The sequence below is a fragment of the Molothrus ater genome, chromosome 3 (assembly GCF_012460135.2).
Source record: "Molothrus ater isolate BHLD 08-10-18 breed brown headed cowbird chromosome 3, BPBGC_Mater_1.1, whole genome shotgun sequence".
Classification (NCBI taxonomy): Eukaryota; Metazoa; Chordata; class Aves; order Passeriformes; family Icteridae; genus Molothrus; species Molothrus ater.
Window position 1 is genome coordinate 65,480,182 of NC_050480.2, and position 23,297 is coordinate 65,503,478.

At 37.8% G+C, this 23,297-nt stretch overlaps 2 protein-coding genes across 2 annotated transcripts in view; one reads left to right on the forward strand and one right to left on the reverse strand.

Annotated features, from left to right (window-relative positions):
• The window catches only part of NT5DC1 (5'-nucleotidase domain containing 1), a 125,787-nt gene that overhangs the window by 100,957 nt on the left and 1,533 nt on the right, over positions 1–23,297 (reverse strand). The window contains exons 2-6 of the mRNA XM_036380921.2: positions 22,608–22,699; positions 20,923–20,994; positions 19,268–19,374; positions 17,550–17,629; positions 13,804–13,885 (exon numbers count right to left, since the gene is read on the reverse strand). Of these exons, the coding sequence (XP_036236814.1) occupies positions 13,804–13,885; positions 17,550–17,629; positions 19,268–19,374; positions 20,923–20,994; positions 22,608–22,699 (433 nt within the window). The remainder of the gene's footprint in view (positions 1–13,803; positions 13,886–17,549; positions 17,630–19,267; positions 19,375–20,922; positions 20,995–22,607; positions 22,700–23,297) is intronic.
• Positions 1,767–8,286, forward strand: COL10A1 (collagen type X alpha 1 chain). Its single transcript, XM_036380920.2, has 2 exons — positions 1,767–1,905; positions 6,392–8,286. The coding sequence occupies exons 1-2, from the start codon at positions 1,767–1,769 to the stop codon at positions 8,284–8,286; spliced, it is 2,034 nt and encodes a 677-aa protein (XP_036236813.1).

Genomic DNA, 23,297 nt, shown 5'->3' on the forward strand with positions numbered 1-23,297 from the left:
ACAAACAATTCAAGACTGAGAGTTACTGCCTATTTAGGACTGAACTTCAATAAAGTGATGCTGAATCACTGTAAGATTTATTAAAAAACAAAAGAAGTTGCAGTCTGTGGGTACAGTCCATTAAGCAAAACCAGTTTAACAAAATCTCTTAAAGAGCTAAAACTATAACCAGGTTTGATCAACACTAAAACCAGCATCAGTTTAAATTTACTAAACTGAAAGCCCCAAACATCACCCTGTCTAAACATTTGCAAAATAAAGCAGGGTGGATTTCAGTACATTTGTTATAACCGGAAACAATAAAGTTTTCATTCTGTAAGTAAACTCACATTTCAAGATTTCATAATACAGAAACATTACTTGCATTATATGTGTAGTAGTATACCTCAAACATGAAAACAGAAGTCTAGAGATATAATATGAAGATAATCTCCTAAAATAACTGCCTAAAAGTAATCAGGTTCTCTGACAACTCCATTATTAATACCTTAATTGATTTGAAGTTTCTCACTTGTATCCCATTGGACAATTACTCACATAAGTAGTCTTTAGTTACATAAATGCTCTCTACAAACTTTAGTGGGGTTACTCCTGAAAGTAACAACTCACCAAAGTTCAAAATGTATAGGTCTTTCCTTAAAACATTTACAGAGAAATTTAAATGAACACTTGGAATTACTAACCTTACTTACTAGTTCATTATTTCTCCCAGTGTTACCTGTATCAATTCTTAAAACAGAGGGGTCAAAAAATTTTAGGAAAAACAAGTTATGAGTAATACAATCTCATAAATAATAAGAAATCCAATAAAATATTGAGAAAAAAACTAACAAAAAAAACCCCTTAAGAGAATCTAGGATGACTGCCCAAAATAGCTCTCCCCCACCCCTAAAAAACACACTTATACACACACAGGTAATTACTGCTTACAGATTTTGGGGGAGGAGCTTATGTGCTGCAGTCACCCAACTAAGGGGAAAACCAGATAAATACTCAAGGGTGGCACTTGAAATCATCAGCTTCTGCTCACTCACCAGTGGCAGAACTCCTCCTCAGTAGAGGAGGATTCACTCCTCTACCACTCTGCATTGGAGCTCCACAACATTTTGGTATGTCACAATTTTATTTTATTCTCTTTGGTTTTGAAGGTAACTTCTTCAGGATACCTGTTTTCTGTCTGGGGAGGGAAGAGGGTTGATATTTAAGGGCCAGTGAAAGCACCCTTATGCCACTGGGGCTCTTTGTAAGGCTACAGGTAAAAACCAGCTTTCAACCTTGCTGAGATTTTTGCCACTGATGTTGAAGGAACCAGGACTTCATCCTTCATTTGCTACAGCATTAGACAGAAGTAGTAAGACCATGGAAGTGTTTACGTATTTTCACTAAAAACTTTTCTTCTTTTCAGGAGTTTTGGTACATGGAGCTCCTGAACTTACTTTGGAGGTCTAGTTAAAATAGTCACTCTTTCTGAATACTGTTGTCTTGAATAGACTGCCATACAATCAAAATTATTCTTTTCCTAAGAGTGAGACTATTGCCTCTAATCTATCTATGCAACAGCTCCATCATTCAAGGTGATAGTAGTGCTGATTCCATTTTTTTAGAGCATTTTTCAAAACTAGTGAAAGCAGATGGAAGTAAGCACAAAGTATTGTTACTTTAAATACCAATATTTTAAGAAAACTCATCTCTAAAACCAGAACTTAACAGCTTTTCTTTACAACAAACTTTCTCTACCTTTTCTAACACAGAACAAATTTGGAAAGATGCATTTACAAGTATCTTTACTGCTGCTGTTTTGTCTGAACTTTGTCCATGGTGGTGATGGGTATTTTTCTGAGCGATATCAGAAACAATCCAGCATCAAGGGGCCACATTTTCTACCATACAATGTAAAGAGTCAAGGTAAGTTTACTATTTTTTCATAATAAACTAATACAATTATTCCTAGAGGTTCAATACATGAACAAAGGCTCTTTGCTTATACTACTGATATTCAAATTTCACTAACAATTTAGGTTTATTGAAATGATTTTATTACTGCAGAAAGAATTTACAGTGGCTGTGGAGTTGCCTCCTACTGACAAAGATGCACACCTGCCAGACAAATGTTTTACACAATAAACACCAAAGGCATATAGAGCAGAAACAAAGCTCCAGATCTCTGCTTCAATAGTGGGAGTAACATAACATGATTGTGTACATAATGATGTACAACATGCTAATTATTAATTTCTTGATTCAGCACTGGGGTTTCTAGCAACAGACCTGTCACCTAAAGCTTACCTACATTCAGGAAGAATTTTTACATATTTTGTCATGTTATCTGTACGCAAAACAGACCTTAGGTGTGAATTTAAATATATATATGATACATATGGGCAAATGAAGACCCATTTAAGGCCTAGAAAGACAAAATAAAATTATATATAGTTGTACAAATGTGTCATAAACTTATATATAGTTTTTCATGAGTGATTTAAGCTTATGCTTTAATTATCAGGATAAGCACATAGTAATATAACAATTCTAGCTTCAGTATATTTTTAAAAACCCTCTTCATTGCATAAATCAGTCTTATGGCAGCTTGGACAGGCAATACATAACTGCGATGCTACATTGTTTCATCTTATTTCTGGTTATGCTCTCTGTCTCTTTAAGATGAACAGGTGGCTATCCCTAATGTTTGAAACTATTTGAGTTCTGTTTTATTTTTCCACTCTTAGGCCAACATCTTCTTCAAAAAACTTGAACTCAAAGCTTCTGATCCATAATGACTATTCAAAATTGTCATCACTAAAATTAATAGTGAATCTTCCTTGTAAACATTCTACCTTACGTCCTGAGAATAGCATTATTTTCTTTCAGACATCATTAGGCTATTCAAAATAGTTTTCTTTTTTTGCTGTATCTCATCCACTTTTAGTTGTAGTAATCACACTTGGGCATTAGCAAATAAGCATTAGCAAATAAGCTTCTCTTCACTAGAAAAAGGACACGGGCAAATCTGGAGAGCAGAATTGCTGCTCAGGACATTGCATCCCCATTACCCTCATTCAGGTGTTTTGATTCAGAATAGGTCTGCTATGGACTGTCTGATCATGAGCAGCACACATGGAGACCAAAGAAACTCTGGTCTCCTACCAGCTGGTATGAGCCCTGGCCCCATAAGAATCAGCTCCAACCCACATGCTCCAAGAATCCCCGCAGTGAGAAACAAGTGAGGGCAGCATGGCTGGGAACCTTACCCCCAAAATACTCTCCCAGGCTGTACCAAAATATTGTCATAGTTTCATCCCTTATCTTATTCAGCACAAGGACTTCCTGGAACCCTAAGACTCCTGGATCAAATTTAGGTACACGCAGATACAACAAAAATTCTCACTGAATTTAATGCTTCATTTCCTTCCTCCTTAACTTTTCTTGTGTTTTTCCATGACTTAGAATAATTTACATATTTATACTATTTTTAAGTGAAGTGTAATATTTACTTAGCTATCCTCTACCATACTTTACTCACTTCTCCTAATAGTGGTTCTTCTTTCCCCCTGTATAGAAAACATTTGGGAAGGGGGGAACCAACAACAAATTAAGCAAGAATCAGGGTAGACAGAAAATAGTGTGAAAGGGGGAAATGAATTGTCTTGAGCCAAATTTTCACTTTGTATACAAACACAGAATCTAATGTGAGTGAAAATTCATATTTAGAATGAGAATGATTATATCAAAACATGAGAAGTACAAAATTCTCTCAATTTAGGAAATGTAACAGATGACAGATTTTGATTTGGTGAGCGAGCATTGCAGAAGGACTGTTATTCCTGAGTTTGGAAAACAAACATCTTATAGAGAGTTTTTAGAAGAATTTAAAGAGGGACGACGGCTGGAGATTATCACTTCTAATCTGAGATGATCTTGGAAGAATAAAACAGGAGCCTACAGAACCAAATGAATCTAGCTTTTTTTCTAGTGAGTTGTTCCATTTGCAAGTATATGAAGTAGCAATGGCAAACTTTTCATCATAGCTTACTTTTCCAATTTCATCAACAAACACTGACTTCTATAGATATAGCTACCAATAAATTATCTTTTTGCTTTGTATAGCTTTGTCAAAAAGCAGCCTGGAACTGAAATTTCAGTCTAAACCCAAACTGGTGAGTCAGGACAACATAAAACAGACCACACAATTTCTGTTGGCAACCAAAGCCTATCAAGGCTTCATCTAGTTCAGTGAAATTGTTTAAAAAATCTTGGTCTTGACAGCTCTCCAGAACATAGTTTTTTAACCAGTATATCTTTGGCTTGAAATATTTGAAAAGCCCAAGTTGAAAACAATAATTGAATGAAGTCTCACTATTCAGCAATGCTTAAATAAGCCATTACTGCAGGTTATGTTAAAGTCTACATATTTAATTCAATATGTATATGGGGTTTGATGGCACTAGAAAATGTAAAGCAATTTTGCATCAAGGTATGTGCTGAGACATGTAAAAGAGTAGCCAATCAATACTTCACTGTTCTTGGTATAAATTCTACTTCATTAATAGATTTAGCAGTCCTTTCCTCAGAGGAATAACCATTGTTTTTAGACAGCACAATTAAAATTACAATCTTAATGTAAAAGCAGCACAACTTCAGAACAATACATCTCACAGAAAATCTCTATAACAACATGAGTGCTGACAATGCCTTTAACATCTTAGGCAAAACTGGCAGCTCTGTGAACCTAGGACTGATATTTGCATCTAAAATATGGTAAAAGTAATAAGGAGATACACTCTGAGCTAAAGTCTGATGCAATTTGCCACCAAAAAAAAAAGTCAATATATCACAAATAAATCACCATGCTTGTTTTCTATGTGTAGGATTTTAACAGCTATCTTCCTGTTCACAGCCTTAAGAAGGATGAGATAGGAAGATGAGCAAAATAAGTTGATATGCATTTGTGTTGATTCTATGCACCAGCAGAAAAGAAAATGCACCCTCTGCACTTTCTAGATAAGAACAATTTCCCTGTCAATACAGGAAGAAGGCAACCTTGCAGATACAATAACAAACCAAATGTATTTCATAAGCATACCTCAATTATTTAAAAACTCCCAACAATATGTAGAAGAATAGTTTCCTCCTTCACCTCACTTTTGGTTCAACAAAACTATCCATATATTGGAAAATGCAGTTTATTATCTAAGAGACAGCCAAACAGTTATTGTATATAATATATACATATATATACATAATGTATATAATATTATACATATGTACATATGTATATAATATATATACAAACTTTATATATATATTATATATACAAACTTTCATGTGTATATATATGTAACACTGGTCTTTTTGTGGGAGACTAAAAGGAAAAATTGTAGCTGATGCAATTGTTGATCAATTTATAATACTTTCTAAATAAGCATTCAATAGAATGTGTTGCCATTATAAAAAACAGAATTCAGGCTCTTTTTGTATCCTTCAGTTTTTATTTTTAAAATGACTTCTTAAATTAACAGCCATCACAGATATGCCATTTTGTTCTATAATGCTGCCAATTGTGTGAGACTACTGAAGTAGCCTCACAGTATCTGTGTTAAACTTGTTAAACTTAAATGTAATGTCCAACAAATCAGCATGCCAATTTCAACATCAAGCTGAACGCTCCTCCCAAGCACACACAAACTAAGCAGTAAGCTTGTTTGCTTACTCTATTTGTGACACTTGGTTAAGTGGCTCCACCTGCTGTTTTGGTAACTAAGAAAATGAAGTAGTATTAAAAAACTCCATAACAATGCCAGAATTGTGACAGCAGTAAAATGAATTATCAGCTGTGACCTTGCCACTGAGTGAAATTTTTATGACAGACAATATCTAAAAACATAACATTCATATGTTTACAAAAGAACTAGTGCCATGGGCCACTTTTGAAAATAGGGGGCAGGGAAGAACAAAACTCTCACTACTTAAATGTAACAACAAGTTGTTTCCGAAAAGCTGCTGCACCTGCACAGACAGCTTCCTGTGATTTTACTCATCATGTCTGATGACCTGCTCAATCTGTTACCTGTCTGTCTGGGTTGCTTTTTCCTTACTTAATAGTCTGCATCTACTTGCACAGCACTTTTTAAGTTCTTTGATGATCCTGAATGTATTGAAGCAAAAAAAATTCTAGAGGCCTTATATCTCACATTTCCAACAAATTTGCATTTGTTACTTGTAAGGGCTGTGAAACACTTTTACTTTGAATGTCAGGTTCTCAGTGACAAATACAGCAGCTGAAACTTGACTTCCATGAAGTTGAATTAACCCTTCATGCATTTTACCACCATGCTACATTGCCTGCAAATATGTTGTAGATGCCCTGGTTGATCTGGTTTCCTCTCTCTCACAGGTGTCCAGGTAAGGGGGGAACAAGGACCCCCCGGTCCCCCAGGCCCTGCTGGACCAAGAGGACAACCAGGTCCTGCAGGAAAGCCAGGGTTTGGAAGTCCAGGTCCCCAAGGGCCCCCTGGTCCCCCAGGACCACCTGGGTTCTCTGCAGTCGGAAAGCCAGGAGTGCCAGGTCTGCCAGGAAAGCCAGGAGCAAGAGGACTAAATGGTGAGAAAGGAGAACCTGGACCTGCTGGACTCCCAGGAGCAAGAGGGCCACAAGGGCCGCCCGGCACTCCCGGCCCCGCAGGACTTACTGTCCCTGGCAAACCAGGACCACAAGGCCCTCCAGGAGCTCAGGGGCCAAGGGGACCCCCTGGTGAGAAGGGTGAGCCAGGTATCCCAGGTATAAACGGACAAAAGGGAGAAAACGGATTTGGAATTCCTGGCCGCCCAGGTGGCAGGGGTCTTCCAGGCCCACAGGGACCCCGGGGCCCCCCTGGTCCTGCTGGTATAGGGAAGCCCGGTGAAAATGGCCTGCCAGGTCAGCCAGGTCTGAAAGGTGACCGAGGTTTTCCAGGTGCACCTGGAGCAGTTGGTCTCCCAGGTCCCCAGGGTCTCCCAGGTGAACCTGGAGAAGCTGGCATTGGCAAGCCTGGGCCAATGGGACCACCAGGAGCAGCAGGTATCCCTGGAGCCAAGGGACATCCTGGACCTGCAGGGTTGCCTGGATCCCCAGGACTCCCAGGTTTTGGAAAGCCAGGATTGCCAGGGATGAAGGGACACAGAGGGCCTGAAGGTCCTCCTGGCCTTCCAGGGCCTAAAGGAGACCAAGGTCCAGCTGGTGTGCCAGGAGAACCAGGGCCAGTCGGGCCACCAGGGAACATGGGCCCTCACGGACTCAAAGGTTTGCCCGGCGAGAATGGCCTACCTGGGCCCAAAGGTGACATGGGCCCTGCAGGACACCCAGGATTCCCAGGGGCCAAGGGGGAACGAGGCCTCCCAGGATTAGAGGGAAAACCAGGACACCCAGGTGAGCAGGGTCTTGCTGGTCCTAAGGGACACCCAGGTCTCCCAGGCCCAAAGGGTGATACAGGCCCTGCTGGGCTACCTGGGCTGCCTGGTCCGATGGGTCCACAAGGAGCCAAGGGAGTGCCAGGGGCCAACGGTGAGCCAGGCCCCAGAGGCCCTTCAGGAATACCTGGGATCAGAGGTCCCATCGGCCCCCCTGGCCTGCCAGGAGCCCCTGGTGCAAAGGGTGAGCCAGGAGCACCAGGACTGCCAGGCCCAGCAGGCATTTCCACGAAAGGCTTGAGTGGACCCATGGGACCACCTGGACCCCCTGGTCCTAAAGGCAGCAAAGGTGAGCCTGGCTTGCCTGGCCCCCCAGGTCCTCCTGGTCCCCCTGGCCAAGCTGTAATCCCACAGATGCCCGAAGGCTATGTTAAAGCAGGAGAGTCTCGGGACCTATCAGGGATATCTTTCATAAAAGGAGGAGTAAACCAAGCTCTGACAGGGATGCCAGTATCTGCTTTCAGTGTCATCCTCTCAAAAGCCTACCCTGCAGCAACAGTCCCCATCAAATTTGATAAAATCTTGTACAATAGGCAGCAACATTATGACCCCAGAACAGGAATCTTCACCTGCAGGACCCCTGGACTGTACTATTTCTCCTACCATGTACATGCAAAAGGAACAAATGTTTGGGTTGCACTCTACAAAAATGGTTCCCCACTTATGTACACCTATGATGAGTACAAGAAAGGATACCTTGACCAGGCTTCTGGCAGTGCTGTCATCGATCTCATGGAAAATGACCAAGTATGGCTCCAACTGCCCAATTCAGAATCTAATGGTCTCTACTCCTCTGATTATGTTCACTCTTCTTTCTCAGGTTTCCTGTTTGCTCACATCTAATATCCCACTTACCCTGTCCTGACACACTCTCCTTCAGACCATGTGAACTAGGTACTGCTCTGATTTGTCCTTAGCAGCTCGTGCAACATCAGTGTTGCAACAGGAATGGAGGAGGGAGTGAGAAAGTAGAAGAGAGTGGTTCAAACATAGTAGTATAATATTGTATGTTTTTAGAGAATTGTCATTAAAAATTGTTTCGAATGATGATTGTCTGACTGAATGCAACATAAAATTTTTATGAATTAATATAATGCACCAGTCTGTCTTTTTTTCTTTTTTTTCTTTTAAAAGGAGAATGAGAATTTTTAACTATCACACCTCATAACACAATAAAGAATGCTAGATCATACTTCACTATACTTAAATTAACTGAAGGCATTTCATTCCAAGTAAATGGTCTCAAATTCACCACAGTCACCTCAACAGCTAGACAATACACTTAAGGAACATTCTACATCTAGCTTTATTTTTAAGCTATCCAACAGGAGACAAGAATGACAACTCTAATAGAGTCCATATCATAATCACAGTTTTCATTTAGTTCTACTGTTCTTATTAATAACTACCTTAGAGAAAGGTGGATTTACAAATTATTACATGATACTGAAGATCTAAAGTTTCCCAATATGAAAAAGCAACCCAATTTCACACCTCAAAATCCATTCGGCTTTCATTAATGCACATTGATGCAACAAACTAGTTCAGTATTTTTAAATCTCCTAACATTCTGTAACATTCAGAGAACAATAAAGCAACATTGACCAAATCCAAACCTTAAAAACATATCCTCACAAGCATGCAGACACACTTACAAAAACAGAACAGCTTTACCACCCCAAAACTGAAGATAATTCTTGCCCTGATTTTTCCTGAACAGTTCATTCCTTTAAAACACAATAGTGTGAGGAATATATTTTACTTATTTGGTAAATTTATCAGATGATGGCAATAATTAGTCAGTAGACACAACCATATTTACCATACAAACATGTCTCACAAAAAGTTGTCATTTTATCAATTTGTTACGCTACTATGACAAGTTAGCTTAGGAATTATGAAACCTTAACAGTTTGATCACACATTTCTTCCAGTGACAGTTGCCATTCATGTGCTTTAAAAGTATCACATACATCAAAACCTTATGAACCCTTAAATCTACTATAGTTAGCTTTTTTTCTTTTTAAACAAAAGCTTTTAATCACTTGCACAGGAAGTATGTAGGCCTACCTTTAAAATTTTTGTGATATTACCATTTCTTCATGAAAGTAGAACTTGAAGCTTTTTAGGTTGTGTACATTTGAAATGAGCAATATCCTTAATACTTGATAATACACTGGAATGAATAAAAAAGCTAGGATACCTTTTGCTTGATGGTTGACCCATCATTAGCAAAACTATATAATATTTTGGAAACTTTAGAGACCTACAATGAAAGTAACTTTAAGAATTTTTTTTCTTCCTCTTTTTAAATGCTGCTGGATAAGGAAACCTGTGGTTTAGGCTATAATTTAGTAAAATAATAAAGGAACATTAGTTCAACAGCGCTTGCCAGTATTTAAACAGCACATCCTGCTGCCCATCCATTCTACCAAATTGGAACTTGTGTTTCAGAAACAAATAGAGGGACTGGAAAATATGACTAGGTAGTAGGTTTCTGATTTATTAGTTCACATATGAAATCTATGCCAAAGCACATGCTTGAAATTGTTGGAGATGCTTGGTGCTCAGCAGCTCAGGACTCCATTGACCTGTGATTCCAATTAACTTAGAAGAAACCGGGCCCAAGCAGCATTCTTAAAAGCATAGTTCACTAACACTTTTCATCCATCCATCCATCCATCCATCCATCCATCCATCCATCCATCCATCCATCCATCCATCCGTCCATCCATTTTAAATAAGGTTTTGTGCTTTATGTCTTTGTTCCTCAAACACGTGGGACTTCAAGTAAGTCTACAGCTTGGAACCTCACGCCTGGTTTTTTAAGTCTTTTCATATAAAGTCTCAGATACTAAGTCACTAAGAAAGCAACTCTTAAAACTTAAAAGCTAGAGATGATACAGCAAATTGTGGCAAAAGCACAACTTATACTTTGATTTTAGCTTTGGATTTTCAGTTCAGAGGAGACCTTGAGAAGGTCTGTAAGATTTTTATGTTTATTTTTTTAATATTTTCTCCACAAGAAGATCAGCAATCTATCTAAAGATAAAGACCATCCAAAACCACTATTTCTTCTGCATCTTGGATATTAAAGGAAAGAAAATCCAACATGAGATTCAAATGAAAACTTAAGAGCCTGTCATAGTACAAAATCACTTCCAAAGAAGTACTGAAATTTCTGAAGCCTTAAGTGATCAAAAACATGAAGCACCCAAAAAATCCCTTCTGTATTTACTTGGAAAACACAGCAAAGAAATGTAAAAAATTTACTTTTCACTCGCTTCTTTGGTGCAGTTTTCACAATTAAGACAAATAAAGATATCTCACTACTGCTACACCAACATTAGGAACTACTAATATTTTGCACAAGATTGTTTTTCCTTTGGCCAGAAAAGCATCTTTGCTTTTTGTTTCTTATATCTGAAGTTGCATATTAAAGATAAAACATACATGTCACAGTCACCTAGACTGGTTATGTTCTGTGAAGACCATAAACTTGTGATCAAAAACATGTATCCTAACAAGCCTTGTTATGGGCAATTTACAAAGTCTGCTGCCATACCAGCCATGACTTTTCACTTTCAAAATTAAATATAATCTTATAAACTGATTGAAAATATTTCAAATATATAATTTTAACTATACAGCCATGGATGCTACAGTTTCCAGAAGTGTTAGGAAAATTACAGGGAAAGGCAAGTCTTCCGGAGAGAAAGTAGCCTTTAAGATAAGAAATGTTAACAAAATTCTGCTTTAAGAAGTTATATTTGGCAACATTTCCCTGAAAAAGCCATTGATTTTTCTGTCCAAAAATTCATCAAATCTTTAAATTTTCACAAGGAAATAATTATACAGTACTTCAAGCTCCTACTAATCCTCTAAAGAGCACACTTTGATTCCATAATACATCCACATAGCTTGATAGTGTAAAATACATCGTCCCATGATGTTTTCTTTAAAATTGTTCTGCATTACTATCTATAAAACATCCACTAAATCCAATACAGGTCAAGATAATGTTAATCACCTTACAGTCACAAACTATTCCAGTAATAAGAAAGAAGTATTGAGAATAAAATGGATTCTCGAGTAATGTAATGCTTAGCTGGGATATCAATTGCAGAGAGAGAGCTCTCTTGCAGGTATTACTAGGTAAGAAATGACCACATTGCAAATATCTCTGTTCATTGCTATCTGACACCAAGCTTTTCTGATAGTATTGTTTCATAGATTTTTCCTTTCTTTTTCTATTTTTGAGTTATTTTTCACAATGGAATGTCTAAAATAACACAAGACTATTTGGGAACCTCCTTTCTTTTTCAAGCTTCAGTTCTTCACTTCTTTACAAGGAGAAGAGTGGGTTAATACCCTTTATCAAGCTGAGTCAGGACAATCATGCCTATCTGAAAGAGCCATCCAAAAAAAATATCATAGGGCAATTATCTAAGGCAATTACCATAGCTAAGACAATGAAAAGCAAAATCCATCAGACACCTGATTATGATCAAAAAAAATCCTGTGAAAAAGAGAAGGGACATAGAGACACAAGGGCATACTGACAACAAATCAAAGTGAACTGCAAACACTCGTTGGATTTCAAAAACTAAAGCGGTCAGTCGTTCTGCTCCTGCCACTGACAATGGCACCGCTAGGACAACGTTTCCAGTTGGGAACTTTGCGTCCCCTCAACTGACCACTTAATAAGTTTGCCTTTGAAATTTTACCTTGACTAACTGTTAATGAGCACTGCTTTTCTCTGAAGGGTTAAAACCTCTACAAGACATGGAGTTAAGTCAAAAGGCTGTGGTTTTCAGGCCAGATTCTGGGCTATGATAGAAAGTGCAGCTTCCTGGTATGTAGATGTTGGGATCCAGGTTTGACAGTTTCCTCAAGAAATTATGTGAGATGTGAAATTGAGGAAAAAAAAATCACCTTTGTCAGCAGTGATAGAAGATTAGTACCCTTATTCTTGTATTACAGAAGGACCTGAAGCAAAAAGAGATGTTCCATGGGAGTATCACTGGTAAGTGATACAGGAAGAAAATATCTCTGGTTCTTCTGACTCCTGTTCAGTGCTTTAGCTACTGGACTATGTTATTAAATGGAAAATAAAACCACTGCGAAGCCTTTCAAAGTGATGCATGACAGAGTATATCACTTTCTTGTATTACAGTACTCGAGTAGTGCATATCATCTGTATTGTTTCACTTCTGATATCACTGAGCTTTATCTATAAAACTTTTTCCTCTCACTTACTACACTTTCCTGTATTTTTAACACTCTTATGCATGCATGTGCCTCTGACAGAAGCTAGAAAGGATGAAGTCATATCGCAAATGTTGTTTGCAGATTCCAGATTTACATGTAGAAATAGGTACCTGATTGATAGGTATAAACATAAATGTCCAAGTGGTCACACAAGCAGACACATATAAATAAAACTGAGCAATTCCTTGTATGACTTCAAAGTTTAGGCTTTTTTTTTTGGATCTCATTAATTTCTGAAGAACACTTTTAAAAATGATGCTTTTTGTTGCATGATATGAATGTTGCATCAACCAAGGTAATTCTAATAGTACTGCAGAATTCAGAACTGAGCTGCATATAAACATTTTAAAAGAAATATTGTTAAAAATAATTTCAATTAACTGCATGCACAAGTAATGGTTAGCCTTTATTATCAACTTATTATCTTATATGCCTGAGAGTAACTTTGAAGTTATGTCTGTGAAGGAAGGAAAATAATTTCTTGCTGAACAGTATACAAGATGCTTTCCAACTCTAATTTATATTACACTATTACAATGTTGGTTTTGGGTGTAGAAACACTGTTATTAAAAAATGGTCCTCTGCAAATGTTAGGAAGTTCAAAACCTCTCTATTGTGTCAATACTACATGAAGAATTCTAATCAAAACTAGAGCACTAAAGATAACCATCAAATATTAGTACTTGAATTTCTTTCCCCAATTCATTTTGGATTTTATATATCACTACAAGATCATAAGGAATAGATTCAAAACACAGTTCAAGGATGTCCACATTACCATATCAATCACAGTAAGAAACCATTTATCCTTCTAAATGGAGTTGAAATAGCAATAAAAATTGAAATATTGAGTGAAATAGTACATCAGAAATGTTATTAAAGTTATCAAAGCAGTGAAATGAAACCAAAATAGTTATGATAAAGATGTTTTATTCCAGAGAAAACATGTGTTTACTATACAACTATTTATAAACTTGAAAAGTAAAAGCTGTGCTGAGTAGCCAACAGTGTACTTGCAAACATAATTGCTCCGGAGAGCACATGTAGTATTTTCAGCTGTTATAGTGAGTCTTCAGTGAACCCACTTACCTTTAAAAGCTGAAATTTTATAATTATGTTGAATAGCAGCCACCATGTCCTTCCAGAAGTCATACTTTTTCTGACCATCATGCTGTAAGTGTCAAAGGGAACCTAGTCATTATATAAAGTATCAACTATTACAAGCTTTCATATCGAAACAGTGACAGAAACGCCATGAAATAACAAAATTATACAGAGTAAGACAGTCTTAAAACAGTAGGATTCAGAACATCAGGATTCAGTAGCACCCAGATTAACAGCAGGTAACTGCAGACAAGTTATGTCCCTCTTAGACAGTTATGATGGGAGGAGGAAGGGAAAAGGAGAAATGCTGAATATTTGTGAGGAACTCTAAAACATTACAGCCAAAAGGGGCATCAGCTATAACAGCAACTTACAGAATGAGCATGCCATCCCACCGACATTTGGGAAAAAGAAATGCCCAGGGCTGCAGATACTGAACTTAATTAGCATGTTGACATTATCAATATGCCTGGCATTCATATCACCTTCCACCTTAAGAACTGGCAAATCCCTTTGCTATAATTTAGAGGAAATGCCCTTATGCCAAGAACCCTACCCCAAACATGGTATAAAATACTCATCCAGAAGCCTGCACTCATGGCATTGTGCTCTGAAGACTGCCAAACCCCAGCTCTGGCAGAAGGACGGGGAAGGTGATCCACAATTGTGAACAGTCTCTTGCCATTCCTAGAAAGCTTCCCAGGCACAGCAGGGCTCCAGCTGACCTCAGCTTCCCCTTCAGCCTCTCACATGGGAGAGGAAAACCTCAACCAGCTGAGCCCCACAGCACTCTCAAACACGACACATTTTAGTAGTGATGAATGAAACAGATGCAATTACAGAGCTAGCCAGTATTACAGAGCAGAGGATTAGCTACAGAGCCCGTAAGAGGTGCTCAGGTACACAGTAATTTGGCAGCAGTAAAGCAGGTGGTATAGTCTTTGAGTTTATGTGTCATGGAAAGTATTTCTGTAATGCTGTTACAGGCCTTCCACGTCTATATCAGGATAAATTTCAAGGCAACTGTTAGCAGCTTCAGAGCACTGCTGCTCTCTGTATTGATACCTGCACTGATACCTGAATAATGAGCCATTTTGTAAGCATTAAGCGTTCTGTAGAGAGGGAAACATTCAGAAACCGAAAAAAAACCTCCAAGTCCAAACCCTTATCAGTGCCAAACAAAAACTATGTCGCTTATATATACACCGAAGTAAACTGCTATTTCAGTCCAAACTTGTCATGGAGGCTTCCAGAGAACAGTCTGCCTTTACTTTCACAATCAGCAAGTCACACAAACAAGGTCTTTTGTGCATAACTGACAAGCATAGTTTGTTTATCATCCATCAGCTCTACAGGTTAAGAGCAGGAAATACGGTGCTGTGGCTTTCAGAAGTTTTTTTTATTCCATTCCTATAGCTAACTGCCACAGAAATACATAAAAGAGCTAATAAAGAGAAAAGGTTTCATATGTCAGCTTGAGCTAGTCAGGGGTGCTAACCAAGGGTGATTATTCAAAGCTATGTACAGGAAATACTGGGGACCATCTGTCTAGTGGCAAGGTGAGTAGCCTAAGCTAGCACTCTTCTCAAGACAGAAAGATTCACCTGCCTTCTCCCCTCACACTCTATGTGGCTGACAGCCCTTAGTTTGGAGTTTTGAGTTTTTTTGATTGTTTCTCTTAAAAACAAAAAAAATCGGTGAACTGAACCAAAAGCTCCTCGGAGTGCTGTTCTGAGGACAGACGGATACTAGTTTAAAACTGGGTATACTTCCTTCAAAACATTTGAACTCAGAGGAGACTAAAATAACTTAAACTAATTTCTTGCAGATCTACAGCCATTGCATACAAGATCTAAAGGAATACTGACCAATTCCAAAAAGCAGAGAAAACTGTATGCATGGCCATCCAGTCCACCATGATTTTGGTGTGATTATAAAATGTGATTTTATTAGTTGAACCACCAAGACAAAGCATTGTTTTGTTTAGCTCATCAGTGTGAAGATCAAAACCACTAAGAAGCTCCCATGCTTTGTCTGAAAACATGCAAGAGTTCTGGCTCTGGACGCATTAAAAACAGATACATTTTTAACAGTGCAGGGTAGTCCAGCATCCAACTTATGTCCAAACCCATTTTGAACCCAAATGTAGTAATTCTTGCATCCGCTTCCAGTAGAAAGCTTTCCTGAATCCATAATGTTGTCTGGAAATGGTAAGAAAATATCACTTTGTAAGCAGGCTTACAGAACAGGATACAGAAAGCTCTACTTTCTTTTAGAAATGACGAAGAAGAAAATGTGATGGTTTCTAATCCTTAGGATGCAGCATTTTGCAGGCATAAGTTCTGGGCTGGAGAGGCTGACCACCTCCTGCCGTGCATCTTTCTCAAGTGGCTGATGCTAACCTTCCAGGGAATTACTGTAGCCCTCCTGTTGAAACAGGGCTGACATCCAATAAAATACTTGAGTACTGCTAGGAGATAAAGAGGTTGCATGACCCACTTCTCGTGGCTCTCCAGAGAAACGACACGTGTTTAATTCCCTCTGGCTGAACATGGCACTGATCCTGGGTCAGCGCTCCAGCCTGTGAGCTAGTAACTGGATGTGAAAGCTTACTACACACACGCTATGAGCTTTCTCTCTTAATAAGTGGGTGATTTGTGCTGAGTCTAAATTAAAGTAAACACAATACAGGTGTCACAACTGCAACAGGTTCCTAAGCTGTGAACAGCTTAGGGGGAGGAGATTAATCAGGCAGAAAATTAAGAGTCTTACCGAGCACCTGTCCTGCATGCTTCCCTGATAAGCTAGTTTTAGCTAACTCTTCATGCAGCACTTGGACTTAGGCAGCAATCTACTCAGCATGCTATTTTGGAGTGAAGGCTAAAGCAGCAAGCCACCTAATATCCAATGAGACCCAGACACTCATCTCACAGCTTGGATTTTCACTCTGCAAACAAGGTTAAATCCTGACAATTTTCAGGCCTGCGGTGCTTTGGCCAGAAGATTATCTCAGTACTCTTTTGACACCAACACAGTTACTCCATGAGAAGAACCCTCTCCTATCTCCAGCCGCATGCAAGTTAAACATTAAAACCTTTTAAATAACAAAACAATTACCACCAAATTTCAAAAGCAGAATTTAGGACATTCTATCTACCTAAAAAGCACTGAAAAAGGTTCAAGCAATTGTATTTTCCACCTTAAGAATTTAATTTACTGTTTCTCAGAGGAAAAACAATTTTAAAAGATACTATGCCAGAGGTGTATTTATATCTGTGTAGAGAGATCAATGTATTTAGGACAAAAACAAGCTTAAAAAGGGATGAAATGGAGCTTCATTCACTCTTTAACAACTTGCAAATTAGCAAATCATGTAATTCAGGTAAGTTATACTATATTTATTTCAAGTACAATCAAGCATAATTAAAGGTGTCTTTAAGAACTACATTGTGCATACCACAGGGTAAACTTGAGGAAACAGCACAATTCCATTAGTATCCTAGTTATTTGTGCCCTCTGGTGGAAGAACCTTTATTTTGAACAAGCCAAGTGGCTCACAATTATCTTCAGAGACAACTTGAATACAGTAAGTCCAACATGGAATAGTCCAAATGAGAAAAAGACCTTGGTGCTGTTCAATACCCAATTTGTATGCATTTAATAATGCATGCAAGAGATGTGGTGGTGGAGGAAAAAGATAATACATAATTTTCAAACAATCCAGTTCTTACCTGATCTAAGCTGTCCACAACCCTTGCACACAAGAGAGCTCCTGGCAGGTCAAAATAATTATCATACAAATAGTATTTAGCTGGAAAAAAATAATTAAAAAATATACTTTAAACACCCCTGTATTGTATGCTTTAATCACAAATAAAAATTACATTTAAGTAATAATATAAGCTCCTATTTGGATTTTACTGGTAATAAGCATTATCTGTTTCCCAATCTCCATTAACAAAGGCTAACTTCTGATTGTCATACCTGGTAACTAAGAGTTGTTTACCTAAATGAAGGCAGTGAGATTTCAGTAAGATATTTTAAGATTCTAAAAGCCCAGGTGAAAGAAAAGGGGGAGAACCATGAGTTTTAATACAGGACAGTATCTTTCAACTCTTCCAAAATATCTATTTCCCTAGAAGTGCAAACACAAAGAAAGCGTTTAAGAAGTTCACAGACACTTGGACAGGTCTGACACACTCATGTCCTTTGCACACACATGATGTGGACAGCTCCTTGGCCCAAGGGGAAGCGTGCTCACGTTATTACATCAGTCCCAAAACCAGAACAGTATAAGGAGGGTGCAAATGCCCCCTCAGACTAAGGTCATGCTCAACAAACTCTCTTCAAGAAGTGAAATTAACCAGCGATTTCTTTTTCGTGATCTTGTCTGTGCTGTCTCAAGTATATTCAAGAACAAGCCAGCAAAATGGGGATTAACATTCACAACAGAGACCAAGTGCATGTTTCAGTGAAAAAGAAAAGCACATTTCCTATATAACCTCAGGAAACCCCTCTCTTCCTCAGTTTTGCAAAAGATTATCTGCAGTTTAGAATAAGTATTGCCTTTGCAGTCAGCAAAATCTCAAGGAAAGTATCTCCATTACAAAACAAAATGCACCTTAAGTGATCACTTTGTGTGTGTTACTCTCAACTGCCAAGATCAAACTAAAACAGAGAGGAAACGCAGAGCAAGAATGCAAACCTAGCCACAGCTCCTTCAAAGTGACTCCTATCTTAAACACAGGAACTGCAAATGCAAGGGGAGAAGTTTTGTTTCTAGATTTGTTTTGTTCATTGCACCTGCACCTAGGCCTCCACTAATGGGACTGGTGGCAACAAGTCAACAATTAAGAAAAATTTAAGATATGTCCTAAATGAGACAGAATATCTGTAAGCAGGTATTGAGCAATTGTATTGTACATCACCGTTCCTCTTGGGTTCTGAGGTTTTGTCTCCTTATCACTACAATAATTATTATTAGTATTATTAGCATATTTATAACAACATTTCATTTCAATTAAAAATTGTTCTCAACTTATGAGATTACCATTCTTTCTGATTCTCCTGCCCACTAGGCCTAGGCAGGGTGGGCGTGAATGAGCAGCTTTATGGTCCTCTGTTGCTGGCTCAGGTTAAATCATGATACTGGTTCTATCAGTCTACTTCATCAATAGTGCGTGTGCCCGTCACTATAACCAAAACATGCCTATAATGTCAGCTCATTTGTCTTACCATAAAATAAATACCATGAAATAAATTTAAGGTGATTTAATTCTAGTACTAGAAGTTAAAAAAACCATAAAAACCAAGTCTTCCCCAATACATTTACCTGTTCCAGTAATTCCCAGTTCAAGTATTTTTACAAATCTGTGTTAAGAACTAACAGTACGAGGCACTGAAGGGACAGAGAAATTTCAAAGAAGAGGACATGCTAAAGTATAGCTACCTGTGCGTGAAACCATTCCACTGACTGTATTAAAATGCTTCCACTCCTTCCTTCCATATATCTCCAGGACCTCTTCGGATGTCATGCTCTTTGTACCATGGCTTGCCCTGTTCCATGCATTGTTTATTAAAAAAAAAAAAAAACAAAACAAACCAGAAGAGAGTTGAAAACACCCAAACTACAACTTGTGCAAAGTAACACACTGCAACTGAATTACAGTGCATGCCAGCTGATCTAAACTGATCTCTTTACAGCTTACAAGTTTCCCAGGACCTACTAAGCTTTTATCATATACATTCCAGCTCTTGATAAAGGCCTTACTGCACAAAGGTCTGGTTGGCTGGAGGCACAGCTACTGTGCCTCACCTGCTAACACAATCACTCTGTATTGCTCGAATGTTTTCAATTGTGTCAGGACACTCGCTATACTTGAGCTATCAACATACACTGCACAATAAAGCACAGTACAGAAAGCCTATACATCATTCTGAAGCCTGGTAACATCACAGAATGCAGGGCAGAACTATAGAAAAGTGCTAGTTTGAGCCCTGCAAGCAGCTTTTTAATACATAAGTACGCACTAGCCTTTTTAGGCATTAAAAATTAATTACTTGGACCATCAAATTGGGTCCCATTTTGAAGCAAATGCATGAGAGGCATTTTGAAGCAATGTCAAGAGAGGTAACCCTGTACCAACTCTTCCCTTTAATTGAGGTATACCCTGTTATCTTGAATTCTGCATTCAGTACTCCAAAATTCATGCTATTAAATGAATTTTAGGATACATAGCAACGACTCAAAAGTATTTCTTTCTTCTTTTAATGAGATCTGACTTTCCTTAGCATCTTCAAGCTCCTTCAGAGAGCTATCAGAAGAAAAAAAAAAGTTGAGTCTGTCTTGCATTTTAAATTACACAGATTTTCATTCTGGAACAAAATTAGGGAGAAATGGGACTAGGATTGGTATATTTTAGATACATTTACTTTTCAGATTTTTGATTCCAAAAATAGCAGTCTTCTATATTAAAGGAAAAAAAAAAAAAGGAAGGCAAGAAAGAAGAACGAAGAATTTACTGAAAGCGACAACTGAAAGCAAAGTAGCTTTTAAGCGGAAACCCCCCCAGAATTCTGAAAGTGAATGTATCAGTTCCTGTGGTTAATTTATCTCAGACTGTTTAAATTATAAGTTGTAAACTTGCAGAATTTTGAATGTCTACAGCACAAAGAAAATAGTCATTCCAGTCATTAGTATTAGTCATTAGTACTGCCCCCCAAGCCAGGTAATTCTCAATCCAAAGAAAAACTTTGCCCAGGATTTTAGCAAAACTGGACAAAGAGTACATTGGTAGCCACCAAAAAAATGAATTCACTTTCAAGATCAATGTGTATCTCAGATTGTATTAAAAATGAGGTATTATTTACTACCAGCTAACATTAAAACATTTCCAAAAGATTCCATATGTAACATTAAAAGAAACTAAGCACCATGACACCAAAGAGTATTTAAACTTTTACATCTAATAAATGAATGCATGCTGAAATAAGTATTTTAAATATTTATAAAATTGAGAGACAGCATTTAGGAAGGAGATTAAATGTTAGTGTATTTAATAATACAACTTATATTTAACTATATAGATTACTTGCCAATATTACCTTAAAACTGTTCCATCTTCTGCAAGTTTCAGGAAGTTTCCTTCTTCAATGTCCAACACCAAGCCTTTGCAACTAAAAACAAATTAATTTTAGGGAAGAAACAAAAAATTAATGCTTTCAGAGGACTGTTTTCTTATCTATCAGTGATATGCAGTTACAGAAGTTATGGTGCTTCTGTAGCTATGATGCTACAGAAAACCAAACAAGTCACAATCCTTCCAATATTTCCATGCTTGAACAATCCTCTCTATACGAAATTGCATATTATTACAATGAGAACTGGATTTTCCTTACATAGCAAAATCCTACTAAATAAACCTAGTTCCATGTCCAGTAAATTTAGGGACTGTCATATAGATTGGTTGGAGGTTTCAGGTCTAAACATATAAAACTAAGAAATGTGATATTTAAGTAATTCCATTAAAGAAATTTTTTTTGGGTGGCAACTCCTCTAGTTATTACTTGACTGATTACACCAGTTATTACAGAAAAGTGGGGTAGAACATCACTCTAAACGAGGCAACTCAATAAGCTAAGAACACATGAAGCAGAAGCATTGCCATGTTAGCCAGCACAAACAAGGGGAAGAGTTGACAGTGTTGGAGACACTTGGCAAGAGTTTCTAATTCTCCCTAATAAATCTTATGATCCAAATTTGCTTAGGTTCTTTGAAAAATTAATTCAGAGTTTAGTGGTTAGAATACAAATGAATAAATGAGACTGAGGAAGCAATGGCACCTTCATCCTCTATGAGGCCCCCAAAGGAAAAAATATATTCCATGAAGGCAGCAAGCAGATGCCAACCTTTCATTTATGAATTTCTCCTGGGCAAGAAGTAATCACACATTTGTTACCAGCACTGTGGACTTGCAGGTCCATGTTAATGAACCTCCTGCTTCAATGAGAGACCAAACCCAAGATATCTAGAGCTGAAAAAAGGATTTCTTGCATCATAGGCCTCAAAATATGATATAGATACATTGCTTGTCTCATGGAAGTTGAAATTAATCTCATTGGAAATTGTCCAGTGAAATATTGAATTGTAAAGAACCATTACACAAGAATATGCACATTATTTAAAAAAAAAAATCTGTGTACATCTGTATCTAATGATTATTTGGCCTTCAAGTCTCCACCCCCATGCCTAGATAATAACCATATAAAGTAAAAAGATCAAGATTCAAGTTTAGTTCCTGCTCAGATACCACTGAGTTCAAAGCAGGGAACTTGGGTTTCAGTCTTTTTCATCATGGCTTTGTGTCTGAGGTGCCAAGGGCTACCTCCTGGCATGTCACCTTTTCGTGGCTGTTGGGATTAATCTGCCTTACACAAACAAAACAACATCTGTTGAGGTAAAAATTACTAAAATCTGATGGTTACTGTTGAATAGAATGTAGAAGACAAAGATGATATGTAAAATAAGAGAGTGAGACTAAAATGTTTGTGTCCAGACAGCTGGAAGCACAGACAAAGCAAGCTTAGATGCTCAGTTCCCTCTTCAAAATACCATGTTAGAAGTATCTCATAACAAATACTTCTTAGAACAAGTATTTGAAATTGTAATTTTGGATTTATCCATTGCACTTGACAATCATAACATTAACTGCCTAATAAATGAAGCTATTCTCTGAGCTTTGTAAAAAAGTTACAGTGTAAAGGAATGACATTATTTTCAATATACTCACCAGAAGTCTAAGCTGTCTGGAGCTAGAGTCAGCAAGTCTTCATCATATCCCTTCTCTGTTACCAGATACTGGGCAAAACTGTCATATATTAGCTACAAATGAAAAAAAAAACAACATTGCATTTATTATATTGGTTAAGTGAGATCAAAGACACTGCTTCCTTGAAAAGTGGCAAGATGCAAGTGTTAATGTTTCCTAAGTGAAATGAAACTATGGAGCTAGGGGCCCTGTCCCACTGCCTCCACTGGGAAATAGTGCCTGAGGTTATTTCAGTCATGTCTGGAACACATACAAGAGTTCTGGTGCAATGTGTTCATCACAACCCAGATTACAACATTCTACTGCACAGTCCCTGTGCTTCAAGACTGTTGGGAAATCAAGATGCTAAGTACTTAAAGGCTAGTCAATATTCCCCCCCCCCCCATCATCCTTTTTGCTTTATTTTTTTTTTCAATTTAAAATGTTGTGGTTACAGACATTCAACAAGCAGCTTCTAAACCAGTAAACATTTATCCTTAGGGGCATTTTAAAACTATTTGAAGGAATTAATTTTGAAGAAAATAGGCAACTACTGAATAAACAGTTATTATTTCTAAGTTCAAATGGCCTAGCACAACACTCAGCAATTTATTAATGTACTGTGCAGGTAAAGTTTTACAGGAAGCTCTGTGGAGATGCTGCCATGTCCTT